The sequence below is a fragment of the Megalops cyprinoides genome, chromosome 15 (genome assembly GCF_013368585.1).
Source record: "Megalops cyprinoides isolate fMegCyp1 chromosome 15, fMegCyp1.pri, whole genome shotgun sequence".
Classification (NCBI taxonomy): Eukaryota; Metazoa; Chordata; class Actinopteri; order Elopiformes; family Megalopidae; genus Megalops; species Megalops cyprinoides.
Genome location: NC_050597.1, coordinates 6,787,872 through 6,808,339, shown reverse-complemented (window position 1 = coordinate 6,808,339; position 20,468 = coordinate 6,787,872). Strand labels below are relative to the sequence as shown.

The 20,468-nt window shown below is 44.0% G+C and overlaps 1 protein-coding gene across 1 annotated transcript in view; it reads left to right on the top strand.

The window, feature by feature from the left end:
• Positions 1-1,303: 1,303 nt before the first annotated feature.
• Positions 1,304-20,468, top strand: part of LOC118790283 (inactive phospholipase D5-like) — a 64,601-nt gene continuing 45,436 nt past the window's right edge. The window contains exon 1 of the mRNA XM_036547188.1: positions 1,304-1,480. Coding sequence (XP_036403081.1) covers positions 1,304-1,480 — 177 coding nt within the window. The remainder of the gene's footprint in view (positions 1,481-20,468) is intronic.

The following is a 20,468-nucleotide window of genomic DNA, read 5'->3' as shown; positions in this document are numbered from 1 at the left end:
CTTCTCAGCACTTTCTCCCGCTGTGTTTTGCGTGCCCCGGGGAGACCGGCGCCGTGCGGATGCAGGGAGTCACACACACACACACATGCGGGGCAGTCTGCCTGAGTTACAGCCCTGTCACCTCCGCCTCCACCAGCGTTTAAGCTGATAACACTGTTTCCCCTCAAACCGGGCGAGGAGTCTGCAGCCTCTGCATCTCCTCAGAAACACAGCAACAGTAGCACCGGAAAGCCACATCACCTACAGCCACAGACAGGGCGGCAGAGAGACAGAGACCGCCTACCTGCCCTGTGAGTTTACAGGTAAAGACGCTCGTAACTCTGAGAAACAACTGAGAAAACGAACAGGGATTTTTTTTTTCGGGAAGGGGGTGGCTTACATGCTCCGGTTTGTCCCTCCTGCATACACGGGGGGCAGGGGGAGGCAAGGGAGACTGTCCCCGAACAGACTGCGTGAAACAAACACTTTATGGAGTCCCCTCTGTGCTGTGATGTGGTTTGATGTGAGGTGATGGGGGGGCTGAAATGGCTTCTGTAATTACCCCTGCAGAAGCATCCCCAGGTCTGGATCTCCAGCTCACCTCCTTCGCACCCCCAGGTATCACCCCTCCCAACCCCCCGCCCCCAGGAGCCCTGGAGGGAGTGTTTCTCTGTCTGCATCCCGTCTGGTGCTCACCACGGCAACTGCAGCAACAGTACTGCGCCACGTCTCCCGAGCTTTGGAGAGAGAGAGAGCCCCTCCCCTCTGCCGGGAGATCCCCCCTGCTGGTGCTCAGAACCATCTGAGGGAGGGGGGAGAGAGAGAGACGGAGAGAGAGAGGAAGGGAGAGAGAGACAAGAGACAGAGAGGGAGAGAGAAGAGAAAGAGAGAGAGAGGGGGAACGAGAGGGAGAGAGAGAGAGAGAGAGAGAGGGAAGGAGAGAGAGAGAGAAAAGAGAGACAAGAGAGAGAGGGAGGGAGCAAGGGAGAGGGAAGAGAGGTGGAGGGAGGGAGGGAGAATGAGAGAGAGTTAGAGAGAGAGAGCTAGGGAGAGAGAGTTAGAGAAGGAGAGAGAGAGTTAGAGAGAGAGGGAGGGAGGCAGAGAGGAAGAGAGAGAGAGAGTAAGGAAGAGGAGCAGCTACGGTCGCCTCCACCGCTGCTGCTGCTGCTGCTGCTAAGTGCAGCGTACTCCACTCTCCGTATCCAGGCAGTCAGACCCGAGACGGAACGGACCGGAGCCGGGGTATGGCCCCACTGCCACGCCCACGCGGGGTCCTCTAGGCCGGCGATGCGGGGGGTCCCGGGGACGCTGCCGTGAGGAGATGATGGAGTTGCGCCAGGGCAGGCTGCCGCAGGGGGGCTTCGAGCAGCTCCAGCTGAAGAGCCGCCCCGAGACGGCCGCCCCTTCCCTCGCCCGGCTGGGCAGCACCATCTACAGCACCGTCCAGCAGCAGGACTACTCCGCCAGCGTGTGGCTGCGCAGGAGGGACAAACTGGAGCACGTAAGCCACCCCCTCTCCCTGAAAAAATCCCTGTTCGTTTTATCGGTTGTTCCTCAGAGTTACGAGGGTCTTTACCTGTAAACTCACGGGGCAGGTAGCCGCCTCTCTCCCTCCTCTCCGCCGCCCTGTCTGTGGCTGTAGGTGATGTCGCTTTCTGGTGCTACTGTTGCTTGCAGACGGCTTCTTGCATTGGCATGCTTGAAGTGTCACAAGTGGGAACAATAGAGGACCTGAATTGAAGGAAGGAGCCCGGTAGCGCGGACCGAGGATAGATTAATTGCTGTGTCCTGCCTCATCTGCTGGGAGCTGCTCTTAAGTGCCGTTCTTTGCTCATGCTTCCGTTTGAATGGTTTAAGCATTCAGACCGGCTGCCGGCAGAATCGAGAGCGCTGAGAAGTTCCGGCCTTTTCTTTCTCTGGTCTCTGCTGTAGTGTTTCCAGCATTTGAATCAGCACCGGGCTGGTACAGCCCTCTATGCACCCTGCTCGGTAGTTGTATTTTACCAGAAAGTGACTGTGTAAATATTGCATAGAGGAGTCGGGCAGTTTTGAAAGCCATCCTTACACAACCCCTCTGCTCTGCTGAGAGCGTCCCTGGAATTACAAGTGCACCAGAGAGGAATCTGCAGATGCCTCAAAAAGTGGCACTACTCTCACACACACACTCTCATCTGCATGATCATTCGCACACACTGACACACACTCTAACACACACCCTCACATGCACAAACACACACACTTGCACACACTCATCCACACACACATTCACACACAGTCACACATACACACACATGCACAAACATGCACATACACACACTCGCAAACACACACTCACACACATACACGTACTCACACACATACTCACATACACTCACGCACATACACACACCTTTATACTTTGGTTCTGTCTGTTACTCCCCTTTACCTGCCTCAGTGATTCTCACCATTAGGAGCCTCAGTGCAGACTGACCAATTTTGGCTCATCTCCCGGGTGTGTTTGGCTGTGGTATCATAAGTTGACACATCGATCACTGAGGGCTTTGATCTGCTATGGGGTCATTTAAACGTAACTGCTGTCTGTTGTATCAGAGCACTGCTGTGTGTTTGCAACCTGCGGCCATTGTCTACTTGGTATCTAAAGTATCTGTGAAGTGGAGCTTATGGCAAACTGGCATCCAGTACAGAGACAGTATCAACATTCAATGTCTGACATTACATCACACCTAATTCACGGTATCTAAAGTCATAGTTGTGACATATTTTATTTATCTGCATGGCTAGCCAGCATATTCCAGTTGTACCCTCTCACCAAATAGGGAAGACAGCATTGAAAGATGAACACAGCCACACAGGAGACAAGAGCTGAGACTATTACTGCAGTTCCCCTGCTGGATGTGAGTCTGCCCAGACCAGAGTGTTACCGCTGTTCCTCAGAGAACAGTAATACTGCAGTACCTGTGATCTTTAAACTATGCATAGTGTTATTGCAGTTCCCTTGCTCCCTGTGAGCCTACCCAGAGCAGTGCTTTACTGCAGTTCTCCTGCTCTCTGTAGCCTGTCCAGAACAGAGTATTACTGCAGTGCCCTTGATCTCTGTGAACCTGCCCAGAGCAGAGTATTACTGTAGTTCCCCTGCTCTCTGTGAGTTTGCGTAGACCAGAGGATTATTGCAGTTCCCCTGCTCTCTGTGAGTTTGCATAGACCAGAGGATTATTGCAGTTCCCCTGCTCTCTGTGAGTTTGCGTAGACCAGAGGATTATTGCAGTTCCCCTGCTCTCTGTGAGTTTGCGTAGACCAGAGGATTATTGCAGTTCCCCTGCTCTCTGTGAGTTTGCATAGACCAGAGGATTACTGCAGTTCCCCTGCTCTCTGTGAGTTTGACCTGAGCAGAAGATTACTGCAGTTCCCCTGCTCTCTGTGAGTTTGCATAGACCAGAGGATTATTGCAGTTCGCCTGCTATCTGTGAGCTTGCATAGACCAGAGGATTACTGCAGTTCCCCTGCTATCTGTGAGCTTTCCTAGAGCAGTGTTACTGCAGTTCCCCTGCTATCTGTGAGTTTGCCTAGACCAGAGGATTACTGCAGTTCCCCTGCTATCTGTGAGCTTTCCTAGAGCAGTGTTACTGCAGTTCCCCTGCTATCTGTGAGCTTTCCTAGAGCAGTGTTACTGCAGTTCCCCTGCTATCTGTGAGTTTGCCTAGACCAGAGTGTTACTGCAGTTCCCCTGCTATCTGTGAGTTTGCCTAGACCAGAGTGTTACTGCAGTTCCCCTGCTATCTGTGAGTTTGCCTAGACCAGAGTGTTACTGCAGTTCCTCAGAACACAGCGTTCATGCAGTTCCCCCAACCTCTGTGAGTTTGCGCTATGCAGAGTATTATTGCAGTTCCCCTTTTCTCTGTGAACTTCCGCTGAGCAGAATCTAGCTGCAATTCCCCTGTTCTCTGGGAGAATAATATTAAAGAATTTGTTGAAACTGTGTGTTGAACTGAGCTCGAAATCACGGGGGGGGGATTTCATTGCAAAATAGGCCACTGTGTCCTGCTGCAGGAGCAGGAAGGAGGTGGGGGGGGGGGGGGACTTGCAGACAACAACCTGGTTTGGACTTCTTCCTAGAAAGTCTGTGATACGTTAAGCCTCCATTAGAATGATGGGTCCTTAACCGCATTAAGCAAGATCAAACCCACTTGATTAGGGACCGTGAAAAAAAAAAATGTTTCATCTGTTAATTTAATGATGTGTGGTATTGGAAGCGTCGCACTGGCAAGACCATTTGTCTCAGCAGGATTAACATGATTTTTCCTGGAAGATTACAGCTTTTCAAGGAAAACATTTTTATTGCTTTCAGTAAGTTTGGTGCTGTTTTCTCTGTTGTTATTTCATTTGATGAACAGATGTGTCTGAGGAGGCTGCATACTAACGTTAAATGACTTAGAAATAGCTGTGCTGTAACGCTGTTCTTTCTCTTGTATATTGCCCTTCAGTGACATGTTGATTTGTTGAGTTTATATTGAAAATTTTAATGGATTTCACAGGGGTTCATCCTTCATCTAGACCTGGTGAATGGATAGATCCTCAGAACCACCACTTACTCCTGCACTGTTATGTGATTGCATTTAGCTCTCAACAAACTACAGAGCGGATGGATCAAACAAAGCAACCAAAGGCTTCCATTAAAAATAATGGACTGAGCTTATTTAGCGTCTTTAATTGCCTAATGAGGCCACTTACAGAGCCATCTGAAAAAGCTCCTTGGTGAATTGATAAGAGATCTGTAAGGTAGTCAGGTGTGTGATGAAAACTATGCAATCAGTATATCAATATGAGTTAATGTAAGTATGCAATATTTGTAAATATTATAGACATGTACGTAAGGTGATTCCCAGTATTTATGTACAAAGTTGTAATTTAAATAAAAAGTTGTTCACAAAAAAAAATGAAAAAGCTCCTTGGACAACTGATCCATCCTTAAGAGAATCAAGTTCAACTAGCCAAGCTGCTCATTGTAAAAATAATAATAATAATAATAATAATAATAAGGACTAACTTATTTCCAGTGTAGCAGTATTCCGGTACTGGTATGAAATCCAGTGGTACTGTTATGAAAGCCATCTGAAGACAGACAGACATGTGTAAGTTGTACCCCACAGAACAGAACTGGCAGATGACACCAAACACAAAGTGCTACAAAGTGCTGATGATATTCTGTCAGTGTTGCAAGGAAGTACCTTCTCCTGGAAATGAATGCTCCTGACAAAAATGAATGGCCGATTCACTTTTCTTGCTTGATCTACTTCAGTCACGGATGTCAGAACAAGTCTGTTTTCTGATGGGCACAGGGATCTGTGATTTATGATAATCTCCATCCCTCTCTGAAATGACATGCCATAGCTAGGCCACAACGATCTTTGATTGTACAAGTACTTGGGCCAGTGGAGAGAATGTCTGTGCATTGTAATAATGAATGAAAAATATAAAATGAAACACAGTATTGCGGATGTAACTGAGATGTATGTGTCAGTGAACTTTCAGATAAACTTCACTCTTGCCCTCTATTACAGAGCTGAAAAATGTCAGGATCAAAACACTACTACCGAGAGTGCTGTCATAGCTGATGTGTATTACACACTGCATAGTTTAGGACTTGCTAAACCCATTTATCATAAACTGGACATTTCCACTTCTGCCCATCCAATCTGCTTGCAGTCCATCTAGGCCACCTCCGATTCACTACGCAAAAAGAATCGCCCAAATTAGACTCAGACTCTGGCTAAGCGTTGGGGTGGGGGTGGGGTGGGGTGGGGGGGGATAGCTCACCTCTCCTCCACAGCACCGCTCAGCAGCCATGCCTGGATAGAGCTGTCAATCATCCAGCTGAGAGGCCTGACTGTGCGCGGAGACCCTCCCTCCTGGGGGGGGGGGTTTGAGTGAACTCAGTGACAGAGAAACCAATGGCAGTGACTGTGCCTGGTGGGGGTGGGGGGGGGTGGGGGTGGTTGCTTTGGCCGGCTGCCATCTCATTGGCTACACTGAAGCTGTGCTTACATCCTGGCTGAGGCTGGTTAGATGCTCATTTGGATAAAAGGGAGCCGCTTTAGAGGTGGGGGTGCACAGTAGGGCCCGTGCCCTGCCTGCTCCCAGCAGCCGAGTCCTGGAGGAAACGGCCGACCCAGCGCAGCACGTGTGGCTTTCTGAGCAGGAGTTTCTCATACACACGCGCCAAGTGGCAGGGATTCATGAACATGAGCGTCCATCGCTCGCATTGGAGATAATTAGTCTGCATGCGAAACACGCCAAGGCTGCTGAAATCCGACAGGATGTCCCTGTCTTTGCTGCTATCTTTGTCCCCTCCCTCGTAGGGCTTTCAATATACTGTACATGCACAGAACTTCTCAGCTCCAACTTAGATCGATTTTAATTGGTTTGTCCATACAGTTTTTAGAAATATGAAACTTTCTCCATGGAGCATGCAATGTGCCAATCATGGGTTTTTTATTAATCCAGTGAAAATACACATCAGACATTTTTAACATACTGTATTCAATTAGTATTCAGAATTGAATAATTATTCTGCTGGCCAGCTTTCAAGCCATTGCTCATGCAGACTGTTTTTAGGCCTTTGGAATACTGTAGAGGCCAGTTGTTTCAACCTGCAAGACAATAACATACACATTTACTTATTTCAATAGCGAATGTGGTACAGCACAAGAGGTTTTCTTAAAATTCACAAATATGCAAATTCATAAATATGCTAAACAGCTAGATAACACTTTCATTAATACCTTTTTTCCTATCTTACCTAAACAAATAATAAATATCAGTGAATGTGCCATTCGGAGGGGAGGGGGGATGATAGAATTTTGCACTCCTTAGAATGAGCATGGTTGATATGATTTATTTGCGCCATGTATGCCATCATATTGCAATATTGTGCCTCTTCCTTGAATTTAATAACATGTAATAATGCTGTTATAACCGTTAACAGTGTAATTTGTAATCATTTGTAATGCGGTTGTATTTTCTTTATGGGCCATCTATGACTGGACTGATACTGTCTTCAGTACTGCCTGCAGGCTGCCTCTTTAAGTGTGCCACTCTGTCTCATATCCCTCAGTTTTATTGTACAAATTACTGCCAGTAGAATACAATGCTATGAAACATTCTGCAGATAATTTCACCATGTTTCGTTAAACTACTTTCTCCCTTAACAGATAATGCTTAACAGTTAACAGCCGCTGAACTGAGCTGGAGTGTCACGTTTTATTGTTTTAATTCAAGCTCGTTGTGAAGGTGCAGGAACATTATCACAAAGTCCCCGAGGCGGGAGACACATGTGGCGAGTTCTTCAGCTGGATTGTAAAAGACATCATCTTTACGTGACAGTTTTCAGGAGGACTGTACCATCCTTCACGTAATTACCAAACAGCAGGGCTGTGATTTTTTACCTGCAGCAGTGGTCACGCACTGCGTGTCTGCCAGTTCGGAGCGTTTGCAGGATTTAAATTGACATGTGCTGTGGGATATCTCAAACTTTAACTGAATTCCAGCCTAATTTCACCCCAGAATCCGGCCCTGCCTGTCAGGGGTCCGTTATGAGGCCTGCTCCCAGGAAGCCACAGCTCTGCCAGGCTCCTCATCTCCTCTGGCGTTTTGACAGACAGCAGTGTGTGCCTCTCGTTCAACTAGCTCAGTAAAAATGGTAAAAAGCAATAGTGGCTTTCAGGAAAAAACTCTTTTCACTCTAAAAATAAGTTTTCCAATCATTACTTTGTTATCATCAAATACCCTTTTCGGGGGCACAACACACCATTAGGCAGCGTTTAATTTTATTCTGGTAAGAAATGTCATTATAGGACGGCCTTTTTAATTTCGCAGTTTCAAAAGTTTAAATGCAAAAAAAAATTACACAGAAACATGAAGAAGCGTATCATATTTTGCATTACTTTATCAGCCGTCTTTCTGCATTAATTCCGATGGCCTGAAATGAGGATTGCTTGAGAGAACGCAGTAGAACTTCCAGCGTAGTTCTGAACATAAACGACTTTCAGAATTTATTTCACACAAGCGCCGGGGTCCGGGGGGGTGAGACTCCGGAGCCGAAATTAATTCAAAGGACCATCTGTCTGCAAACATTCCTCCCCAGCCAATGAGAGATTTGGAGGAGATACCAGACCTTTGTTATCATAGCATCACCTTATTTGTTTGCTCAGAAATCGCTCTTTGTCGAGGGCAAAGCTTACAGCATGTTTATGCAGCCAGAAATATTACCGAAGCCTCAGTGTTTAGGACCTAAACTTTAGACCATGCTCCGAGTGCATCCAGCTCAAAGCCACTCAGACAGCCCTTTCAAACTGATGGCTGGCACTGGACCAGTCATCAAACAGTAGTTCGGGCGTGGAGTTTTAATTTGGGTACACGGCTGTACTGAAAGATTTAATACCAAGCAGGACATTACTACTGCACCCTCGAGAAACAAAATTATTGCATTAAGACTGTGGTTTAAAACATTTTAAAATGTGGAAAGTATAAAATAAACACTGTAAATCTCCCCAGATCCCCCAGAGAATCAGCCAAGTACAGGAATAATGTTTATAATTCGCACAGCATGCATGTGACGCATGCCAAGGCTGCCGAAATCTGGCAGGATCTCCCTTTGTACTTTATACTGTTTCCTACACAAAAAAATAATCCCTGACTCCTCATGCTGCTTTGAAACCACACCAAGCTTAGTCATAGTGCAGTCTCTAATTTCTTTTGCTTTGCATCTGCTCGTCCAAAAATGTCCCTTTTAAATAATAAGCTTTTCAAAGCCATTGTTATGATTTTGTTACATAATGGCAGAAAGACTGGTGCTGTAGCTGCCAGACGATATATCTCCTTGCCAGAAAGATTTCAGCCAACGGTGAAAGGTTTTGAAAGGTTGCTTGAAAGTCAGAGTGCAATATGTTCTGAATAAATTTTACTGAATAGGCAGCTTGTTTGCTGTCAGTTCTCAAACTGGTAATATCTGTTACTTAAAAGCACTTCATTGTAGTAGAGGAATCAGTGCTGTCTGTTTGTCTATTAGAATATGAAGTTGTATATACTAAAATGTCAGGGTGGATAATGGATTGCAGTGATATGCAATATACTGAATTGAACTGAAATGGTAAGCCTTTATTATGTCTTAGTGTCCTGCGCATGGTATAACTAATATTACCAGAATTATTATTTTAATATTGCATGGCCATTGGTGTTCAGGAGCCTCATTTATCAGCCGTGCATACACGCAATTATTTATCTAAACTATACCTATGATCATGTTTTGTACGTGTGGGATTTATCATATTTATGATTTTTGAATAAGAATAAGGGATGAATATGAATTTTTGAATATGAATAAGAGATTCGTAAGAAAATGAGGCTCCGTGACAGTATCTATGCCTCTCTGTATTTTTCAGTCTATGTGTGAGAATATTTCCTTTTGGATAACTGTAAGAACTGTAGAGGAGAAGTTCAATAAATAGGAACCCCTTTGTGCTGTTACACACTCTGGTCAGATAATACATACACATAATACATGTTATGTTTAAGCACACCTCCATTCTCTGACACCTGCTTATAGCAGTTTTTGTCTTTGCATGCAGAGCATCAATGCCGACCCAGCCTTTACTTGGGAATCCTTAGCTGTTTGCGTGAATGATGTCATATCAGTCAAAAGAACAGATCCCTGGAGAGCAGGCCTGCAGGCATATTAATTTCTCATTGAGTGGAGTTTGGCTGTGCACCGCTGCTAGAGCACTGTATATGAAAATTAATCAATGCCGCGCACGACTCCCTGGAAGTGCTAGCCAGACTCGTCATCCTGAGTGCGGTTTGGAAAAAACCCACAAAGCTAAGTTTCTCCATTCTCTCCCATTGCCCTGTGTACGATTTTTGCCTGTTGAGTAAAACAATGGAAGATTCCGGGGGGGGGGCCGAGGCAGCAAGGTAAAAATCCACATTGCAAACCTACCACTCTGGCAGGCAATTTTCTCTGGGTTTAAGGAAACACAGTCGAATTCCATTGTCATCTTCTACATTGCCTTGACTACCACAATGTACCCTGTGACCTTCCCAGCTTGGTGCAATTTCTTTCATAATGTTTGGCATGATCTACCCCTCCAGGGTAGGGGTGTATCAGTTACTAGAGACTGAGTTACAGAGCTGCCTCAGAATCGTGCCGTCTACATGATTCTGGTGTGGAACTGCAGCATGGCGGTCATGATCATTAGAACTGATGTTGGTAGAATTGGCAGTTACCCTTTCCTTAGCTCCCACTATATGGCAGTTTTCACTGTACCAGAGTCATCAGAATAGTCCACAGTACCTTCCAAAGGTCACGCACTGGCAGCATCACAGATTTGTCAGCTGGAAGCAGACTTCTGACACTCCAGGTGTTGCATTCCCCAGTTCTGTACCAATCACATTGCATTCCAGAGTCCTCTATCAATCACATCGCAATCCAGAGTCCTCTACCAATCACATCACATTCCCCAGTCCTGTGCCAATCACATTGCATTTCGGAGTCCTTCTCCAATCACATTGCCTTCCCCAGTCCTGTACCAATCACATTGCATTGCAGAGTCCTCTATCAATTACATCGCATTCCCCAGTCCTGTGCCAATCACATCACAATACACAGTCCTCTACTAATCACATCACAATCCAGAGTCCTGCACCAATCACATCGCATTCATGTGCTTCACAACAAATAGATTAAGTATTGCAGTGACTGAATCTTTCTTTTTGACCTTTTCCACAGCATGGACTGTACATAACTCTGGCTCTTTGTGTGTGAATAATGACTCACTGCAAAGAGAACTGCACGGACTTGTGCTTATAAAGATAAATTAATAATATCAATGAATTATCTGTTATTTTTATTCCTGGTTCTCCCTCGTAAATATAATAATCATGAAGCTTTCTTCTATTACTTTTTTCCTCTTATTATTATTAATTAAGTTGACAAAACAATAAGGCCCAAGTCTGCCGTCAATCTCTAGGACAGACAACTGAGTAATGAAATGTTTAGTCTTATCCTTTGTAACTTCACACTGCTGGAGAGAATTGCAGGGCCATGCTAGGGTGTCAGAGACAGATTTTTAATTAGCCCGTGTATATAGAGTTGTTGCCCTACTGTTAAATGACAAGCTTAATAGGGTGGAAATTTTTTGCAGGGGTTTCCATTTCCATCAGAGCATAGTGGAACAGCAATCTTTTATCATGCTCATTTGCAAAGTAAAAAAAAAATGTTTAATACACAATGGCATCCATTGTCTTCCTTTTCTTTCATTGTAATGGCATGTTGCCCACAAATGTGTAAAAATAATTTATAGATGATACAGTCAGATGAAACACAGCAAAATAGCCTTATACTAATTTCTGCAATCGACAAGTCTGTGAAAGCAGTATGTTCTATTCAATACTAATCCCACCTTTACCACAGAGTCCTTCCTAAGATTCTGGTGAAGGGCTGAATGGACTGGACTGAGGGGCTGCTCTCATTGGTCCCACTGGGACTGTATTAGAGGGAACCGACCAATGACGTGCGCAGGCTGACCCTGAATTTGGAGGGTTTGTCAGCATTGACAAGGCTGCTTCACTTTCATTAATGCGGGAGTGTGGGTAAAGGACACAGAGACCCACTGTAAGTCGATTGGCTTGGGCCAGCTTAATTATTTTCACACAGAGGCAACACAAATGTATGCTCATATGTGCCATCGTGAAACACACTGGGTGAAAACATACATTCCCTTTTTCATGTGGTCTACATTACCTGGGTTGCTTCCCTGGAGGGGTCATCTTTGTAGTTCCATTCACACATAATAATAGGTATTATGGCTACCATATAATGCACAACTATATGTTACAACACACACACATATCTCCACAACCCCACCAACACATACACACACCAAAACAAAATATTCCCTACAAATTTACTCTAGATTTTATAGTAAGCTGTTCTCCGTAGCACAGTGGACTGTATGCTCTCGGTAGCTTTCATTTCTCTGAAAGATCTCCAATCCATCTCTAAAGGCTGAAATTTATCGACTTCTAGGTAAATGTATTGAATTTGGGGCCCTGGATGAATTGGAAACCCTGTGTTATGTTACATGGAAATCAATACAACACAATACATTTTGGACAATGCAAGCTAGTATTTAGCGTGTTATTGTAGTAACCGCATTTATAAGGCATATGTCACATACGGTGCAGCTACACACTGTGAAACACCCCCGGCTCATTAGGGAGGTAATTAGAAGGTACAGCCCCCACTGGCAGGACCAATGCTAATTCCTCCTCATCAGCTATTTTTTTTTTTAACGAATCATCGGATCACGCACCATGGTGTGATTAAGGCAAAGAGGTGAGTCAAGCCCTAAAGTAAAGACGGCAATGGGCCCCCGAGAGGCTCAGCCGGTTAAATCGCGTGTTGGATGCTTGTTCAAGCCCAGCCGTACCATCAGCCAGCAATAACCAGGTCTCACAGCAGCAGATGATATTGGCTTTGTTCTGCTTCATTGGGGTGACTGTTGTGATTGGTACTGGTAGCGAGCTTATTAGCTAGGTCCTAATATTTACCAATGTTTCCTAGCTCACTACAGTTGTGATGGCCTAACAAGTTTCTGGAGTTCCATGAACAATTGTGAAATGTCCTTATGCAGGTTATTTCTTCTGTGTTTCCTGAGTTTATTGCACAAATTCCAACAATAATATAATACAAATTCCCTTTTCAAGTAGCCAGACCTTCATTATGAATATCATACTGCATGACCGTATGTTTTATTCATATTTCATTATTGCTAACTCCTTTTTAATTAGAAAGCAATCTAAATGGCTGGATATCCAGATAACTGGCTTTGTGACTTCACCAAGAGTCACTCAGTTTGGAAGTATGCACTTTGTATATTTTTCTGCTTTGATTGCCTGAGTGCCATTCATTTCTACTGTGACAGTATGTGTGCTGATACCTGGACAGATACAGGTAACAGCTGACATGTTTAACACTGTGTCAGTGTGATCAGCATTATGGAGTCTTCCTAAATGTGCAACATTGAGCCAGGAGATTACTCACCTATAACTTGCCACGTATGTTCCTTGATCAGTTTACATTTATACATAAGTGTGTACTCCATCCAATGTTGTTGATTGCATGTGAATTTGAACATATGTCTGATGAGCTAGCAAAGCTGACTCTTCAGTAAGAATGGCCTTCAGTATTGTTGGTCTTGTACACAGAGTCCTGCTGGCATGCCTCATACTCCTCAGTAATGTGCTTGTTTTAATGGACTCTGCATTAGTCTGCCATTAACAGGAGAAGAGACACTTCTCCTGCATCTGTTAGCTTTCATGAGGCCATGCCAGTAAGCTCCAGTGTATTTAGATGTTGCAGAATAATGCCTTCCCAGAGTCATATGATGATTAATTTGGTTTGCTGTATCTTGCATGCAATAGTCAAGTGGTCAGTGATGGTAAATGCTTTATATTACATTATCATCATTACATGTGAGTCTCTGAGCAATTTGACTGTAGTTGTATCGGTAATGGTGATCACAGACACATATATTGCACGTGGCTTTGATGGATATAATGCAGAAGCAGTAATGATATATCACATTGAGATATAATGGAGAAACCCAGTGTTTTTACCACTAAAGGAAGGGAGTAATGACTGTCATTTACACGCTACTGTGCTGTGTGTGATGAGGAATTTAATGCCTCTCTTTACTGTAACTTGATCGTTTTATTAAAGCATGTTATTTTTCAGTTGTATTCACTCTGCACACTGGCTTCCGATTGGGGAATATTTCTGGCTACGTGGGACTGAGAGCACTGGAGATTTCTGCATGATGCTATGCATTCAGTACAACTTAGAATGACTGGTGTCTTGCTTTATTGCACAGTATGGGCCTAGTATGTATGGATGCATCATGCCCCTGGTTTGATTTACCTGCCAAATGTGGAATTCAGATTATTTCCCAGATCAACCATAACTGTCCTCACTTTAATGTCAGTGTTTATTACCCATAATGCACCTTGCCTTGCATTCATACAGCTACAGAACTATCACTCTAAATCTTCACCTATAGCAGTACGGTCTTGAGACCGCAGTGGGATTAATGCCGATGTGTTTTCGCCCGTTGTTATTTTCTGAAGATCAATTTCAGATGAACAAATGTAAGGTGTGGAGACATTGCAGGTTTAGACTCAGCCAGAAAGATTTACAGAGCCAGTAATGTTATAACACTGTATCCTCTTATAGGTACACACACCGTTCCTCAGACTGGATGTAATCCTCCTTTATTAAGCGTGGGTGGGAAACTTCAAGTAAAGATCAGAAAGTGCAAGATCTGAAAGTTTCAGAAGAGAAATATTCCCAACATTTCACTCACATATTTGCAGTGCAGTTTTTTGGTGTGAACGTACTAATTTCTTGTGAATATATTAATGTCATTTCAATAAATACATTTTAATAGTTTTATGACTCAGTCTGGAATCTTGAAGCTAATAAATCTGGAAGCTACAGGCCATGTAAATAGCTGATATTAATTTGTCTGCCAGTGGGCTAGTCTCCCTGCAGGGATGCATTAACATCAATACACAGATATAGCAATATTGAATCATATATTGAAGAAAAATGTTCCTACTGTTTTTGGGATTCATTTTCTGACCATACCCTTCCAAGCAATTATACAGAATTGTCTTTTTTGGCGATTCGAGTACTTAAACAGAATTTGAAAAAAGTTGTGCAATTTAATATTACTGCCCAATTTAACTGTTATGTGCACATCTCTCACAGAGTGGAAATGAAACCATTGATGTTGTACTAAGTACCATCAAGCAGGACAGAAAGCCTTTAAGCGTGTGCTCTCTCAGAACATGATCTTGCTTACTTGCTTACTACATGTGTGGTCACAACCATTCTCTGAACTGACATAATGTGTGCACAAGTTCAGAGCAATCAAATTCAGTGAGTGATTCACCTGCTCAATCAGTCATTAGAAGGCCTCTCTCATTAAATAAAGCACAAGTGGATAGTGTGCAATGCTCCTCCCTGCCAATAGGGGCAGCACCTGCATGCAGACGGCATGTGCTGGCTACCTGCCTATTTGTTCAGTCAAAACGAAGGTCTTTCTGGTGGGGTGTGAAGGTGATCTGACAGGCTGTGAGTGGAAATATGCAGATCATAGTGTGAACAGTGATGAAAAATGCTTCACCCCAGTAAAGATCTAAATGTGACCCAGAGAGAAGCTATTTTAGCCTCCTTCCTGTCCCGAAATAGCACCATGCACAGATGACAAAGCTTCCAGTACGTGACGCAGTGCCACCCAGCAATCTCTCACCATCTATTTAGAGAGGGAAACCATGTCCTGGTCTGCCTCATTCATCTGGAGCACATGACCATTCACACGTTCTTCTGATGTTGCTCCTCTGTTACGGTGTCACAGCTTTCATCCTTTAGCCCGCTGGTACATCAATCAAGCTTCAACTGCTGGTGAATGTTGAGGTGGAGAACATTTATAATTGTTCCTGCAAAGTCATCAAAACACCATTGAGTGTTTTCTCAACTCTCCAGTGCCAGCATCAAATGGCCCTTCTTTCTTAAATATGGAATCGGCAGCGGATGACAGTAAAAAGGTAAGAGTGCTCATCTCATGTTTTCTTTGTGAGGGTATACATACGCGGGCCATTTCAGAATGTGTACCTCTCCTCAGAGTGTGTACCTCCTTCAGAATTCCTACCTCCTTCAGAACGCATTACAGGGGCCGTGATGTCAAGATATTCTGTCAGGTGGAGGTACAGGAGGAAGAAGTCACCAAGAAAGTTCTCCTCTTCTTAAAATGTATTTACATCAACAGCCAGCATCCACCGGCACATTAAGACAAGCCCAGCTATGTTTAATTTTGCCAGGAGGAAATGGTGAAAGGTATACCGTCTTTTCCATATGTTCTCCACGGTGTATACAGGGACATCTGCAGCTGTGTGTGTGTGTGTGTGTGTGTTTGTCTGCGCTTGTGTACTTATCAATCAACTCAAGAGCTCGTTTCATCATAAATTGTTCTTGCATTTTGGTTAAATGATATTCTATGAGGAGGCATGTGTATACAACCTGCTAATGTTTCTTGAGAATTTAGCCACCTACATTTAATGAATGCATGTTAAATAATAGTCCTGGCCATTCCCACCATTCTGGGACTCCAGAACTGGCAAGCTATAAACAAATGTAAGCCACTAGCTTGCACTATCCAGCGCCTGGTGTTAAATATAAATACATTAGCAGTCTCAGCCATACTCATCACTTTTTAAAAGAAGTTCTGACTGGGGGTTGTGAGAGGGAGGCTGGCAGAAACAGATGGATCCATAGCTCGCTCAGTGCTGGGAAAAAAGTGCAGGAATTCATTTACATTTATTCATTTGTTCATTTGGCAGACACTTTTATCCAAAGTGACTTACAGATGAGGTAGAGTACAACACAAAAAAACCATAAGGGGTCAACAATACTTCAAGTGCTGCGTGACCAGGTTCCAGTGGTTGGCCAGACAAGGTACAAGCTATGTTCCTGAAATGCTACTGTTCTGACATTCAAAAAACATTAAAAAATGAATGGTTAAAGAAACATTTTTCAAACCATAATCCAAATGAAATAAAATATAGAGTATTCATAATCATTGTGTTATATTTACATATCACATAACCAGAGCATAAGAACAGGCTTTTTGGCCTTAGTCACTCTGGCTCAAAATCCCTTAACAATCAATGGCTGTTTATACTGCAGAAACTAATTAAACGGCTTCTTTCGACAATCAGTCACAGTAATGGCTGATATTTGGACTGTAATTCTCTTTGTGCTCTTTGAAAATGCTGCAAATGGCATTTTACCAGTGTGTGGGGTTGATAACTCCTCAGCGTAGCGTTACAGGTGCAGAACGGTGCAGTCAGTATAATTAATGCTGGGGCTAGGCTTTCTGGTCGATTGCATTTGCTCTAGTCTTGTGCCGTGGAAACGAGCAGCTCTCCTGTGGTTGTGTCAGGCACGATTTGTGCTGGAAGCCTGGGAGAGTGAAAGCACAGTCACGGCTGCCCAGCTATACTGCGGATGGCTGCTAGGGGGCGCCACTGCACCATCTTGCTCACAGTCCTGGGAGAGAAGCTGCAGATCCGCTGGGTAAATTTCTGATGCTCACATTCTGCACTCCCCTCACTATGCAGCACCTTGCTGAAGGCATGAGAGCGGTTTTCAGAAGCAGTGATTGTCTGGCGCCGTCTTTGAAGTATGTATGCTTGAAAGACTCAGCATTTGTGAGTGTGGTCAGAGGTTATAATTCTGTAGTCTGTGTCTGACCTCCTTTGCTTCACGTCAATCACAGAATGTGCTTTCCACAAAAGTGCAAAATGACCCAACAGCTGTTATATGTCTAGTGTCCAGTTTCTGTAGGATTTAGATTAATTGGTTGTTAAAATGTATATTTTAAACCCAAAATGACTAAAGCTGGTGTTGATTAATGGGGTGTTTATAGAGGTTCACTCAAATGTCTTATGTATAATAAAAAGAAAAAAAAAGTCAAAGTCAGTTGAGTAGTTTACTATGTATGGATGCAGGAGAACACATTGCTGGTATTTACAGGACTAACCAAAGGCACGTCTTTGATCTGGCTTTTTTATACAGGGAAGAAGAAAATATGCAGCCATAAGAAAAATGGCAAAATCAAATCATTATGAACCCTTTTCTGCTGACGCCCTTTTGACATCACTTCCTGCTGTCAGACCAGACTACTTCAGCTGTCCGTCAGCTTTGGAATGAGAGCTTTCAGTGCAAGCATCAATCTGTGTGATTATAACTGCAGCAGACTCCCAGGCATTGCGCCCTAAAGGACCGTCTGCAGAAGGGGTTTAGCTAACGTAAGGAAATGCCAGCTTAACTGATGTTTCCCTCTTGTATTGTTTGAAGCAGGGAGGTCAAAACACTGCCCACTCAATGCCTGTGTTCAACATGTCAAAGTAAAGTACGAGCACACTGCAAGACAGAGCTCTGAGTTTTAACACAGTGCTCTCAGTGGAAAAACAGCCACTTCAGACACAGCTGAAATTTTCAAACGTCGAATCCTGATAGACCTGACCACAAGGCTGTGTACCTACTACATGATGAATGCACAGCACGACATGTAAGTAAAAACCTGTTAAATTGCCACACCTCTCCCAATCCAGCATTTTGTTTGGACACTATGTTCCATATCTGGACATATGAAGCTAAAAAGCATAGATTATTAATATTTCTCCATATTACAAGCATCATTAATCCTTCGACTGACAATATGCAAAGGTCTCCCTCTTTAGATTGCATTCCAGGTTTGTGAGCTGCCTTTATATAGTCCCTTCAGCTGCAGATCGAGCTGTGAGTATGTAATATCAGGTTATTGTGGACCGGAGCAGGCTCTGCTCATTTCAATGAGCATACCACATGCCAGCAGTGACCTCTACTGGCTGAGGTGTGCTACGCCACACAAGCACTGCAAAAAAGTTCAATTCCCGAAGAATTTATTCTGTTTATGTGTCTTTGTGTGGGACAGTTAGAACACTATGTTCTATGAGCACTGATCTCCAGCACCCAGTGGACAGATAGGCTTTTACATGGTGAGTATTGGAAAAGAAAAGAAAAAGCCAAAGGAAGATCAGAGAACCTCTCACATTTAACGTTTGAAATTCAGTTACAGTGTACATCATTTATAACATCTAGTGAATAAAAAATCTAAACAGAGCCACAGATGTTACAATGTTAAATATCAGGACGGCAAGTTCCACGCTGTGATCACAGTGTTGGTTATGTTTTATCCACGATTTGACTTTCTTGTGGTTTTTCCTCTTCATGTGTCATGTGTTTTATGTATTTTGAGTTTCCTTGTATGTTTACACCTCTGCTGTTACTGAAACATATTTCCTAAAAAGAAACAGGGCGTGTGCATGTAAGCATGACATAAAAAAAGTCTAAGGATAGAATAATGGTTTAGTCTGTTGAAATTTGAAAACTATATCATTCTATATTTCTGCCAGTTTTATTTTACACAATTTTATTGACTGAGTGAAAGTATAGGTTTAATGTTTTGTTATGTGGCCTGATTGCCAGGTTGTAGTACAGGGAGACAGATGGGAAACATCGTGACGCATAACAATGTTAGCTGTACGGAATGATGAGTGATGTCTAATAAGCCCAAAACTATTCCATTCTGTTTTACCTGTCCAACGCAGGTAAAGGTGTTCTCTCAGGCTTTGCGCATGAGAGGCAAACAGGTTTTACCGCGTATCTGCAAATGTCTCCCTCTGACAGCCCTGCCGTTCGAGGGTTTGTTCACCCATCTTCTGCTAACATCTGCCAACCCTTCACTGAAATTTGGCAGCTGGGTCACACTTCACATCCCAGCAGAGCCAGCAGATGCTGCTTGTCTGTGTAAATAATGCACAGCTCCTCAATGGGGTGTGAAGCGGCCTCACAGAAAAAAAAAAAAAAGAGAAAAGAAAAACAGCGCCATTTAAGACCGGGTTGCTGCTGTTTAACGCTTCCTGCCTTCCCGATTCAATGCAGGCATGTAGAGGATCTGGCATTTGTGTGAACAAAGTGTTCCCTGCGTCTTTAAGTTTTTTGGAACATGCTATTCTCTTCGGGAGCTTTAGTGGATGATCAGAGAACAGGAAACTGACTGTTTTTCCTCTTCCAATGTTCACTGTAAGCATGTCTTTCGTGCTGAGAACTGGCTACTGAGGGGAGTTTGTGCATAATGAGATGCACTGCTCAATATGCATCCCAACTCCTGACACAGCATGCGCGTGGAGGGACAGAAATGTATCTGAAAAAAAGCTGCAATTTCCTATGGGGCTGTTTACAAAGACCAGGTGTGTCGCAAGTAATTATCGCCCAGAGAGCAGCCAGCCGCTGAAATGTGGACACTGTGTGTATGTGTGTGGACTGATAGAGAACTATTTGATCATAATCTGGGATGTAGTGGATTTCTGGGAAACCTGAGCCAGCCGAGCTTCCAGTTAATGAACGCAGCTGTAGCTGGGCTGCTGTCTAATTTTACATCAGGCGATTTCTGAGATTTTCTTGGGCTGCTGTTCTCTCAATCTGAAATAAGGTATTCTCTCTCACTCTTTCGCCTGGTTCCAGTTGCTGGCCGCAGTGACACCCTGTGTGTGTGTGTGTGTGTGTGTGTGTGTGTGTGTGGACAGGATGGAGGGGGGGTGAAGGGAGGGGTATAGAATCAGAGCCTCCCTCTCCCTCTCCCTCTCTCTCCCTCTCCCCTGTCTCTCTTGCTCTCCCTCCATCTCTCTCCCTCTCCTCCCTCCCTCTCTCTCTCTCCATCTCTCTCTCTCTCTCTCTCTCTCTCTCTCTCTCTCTGTGTCTAACAGAGGAGTGGAGTAGGGTGCCCGCACACACACACATACACACACACACTCACACACTCACACTCTCA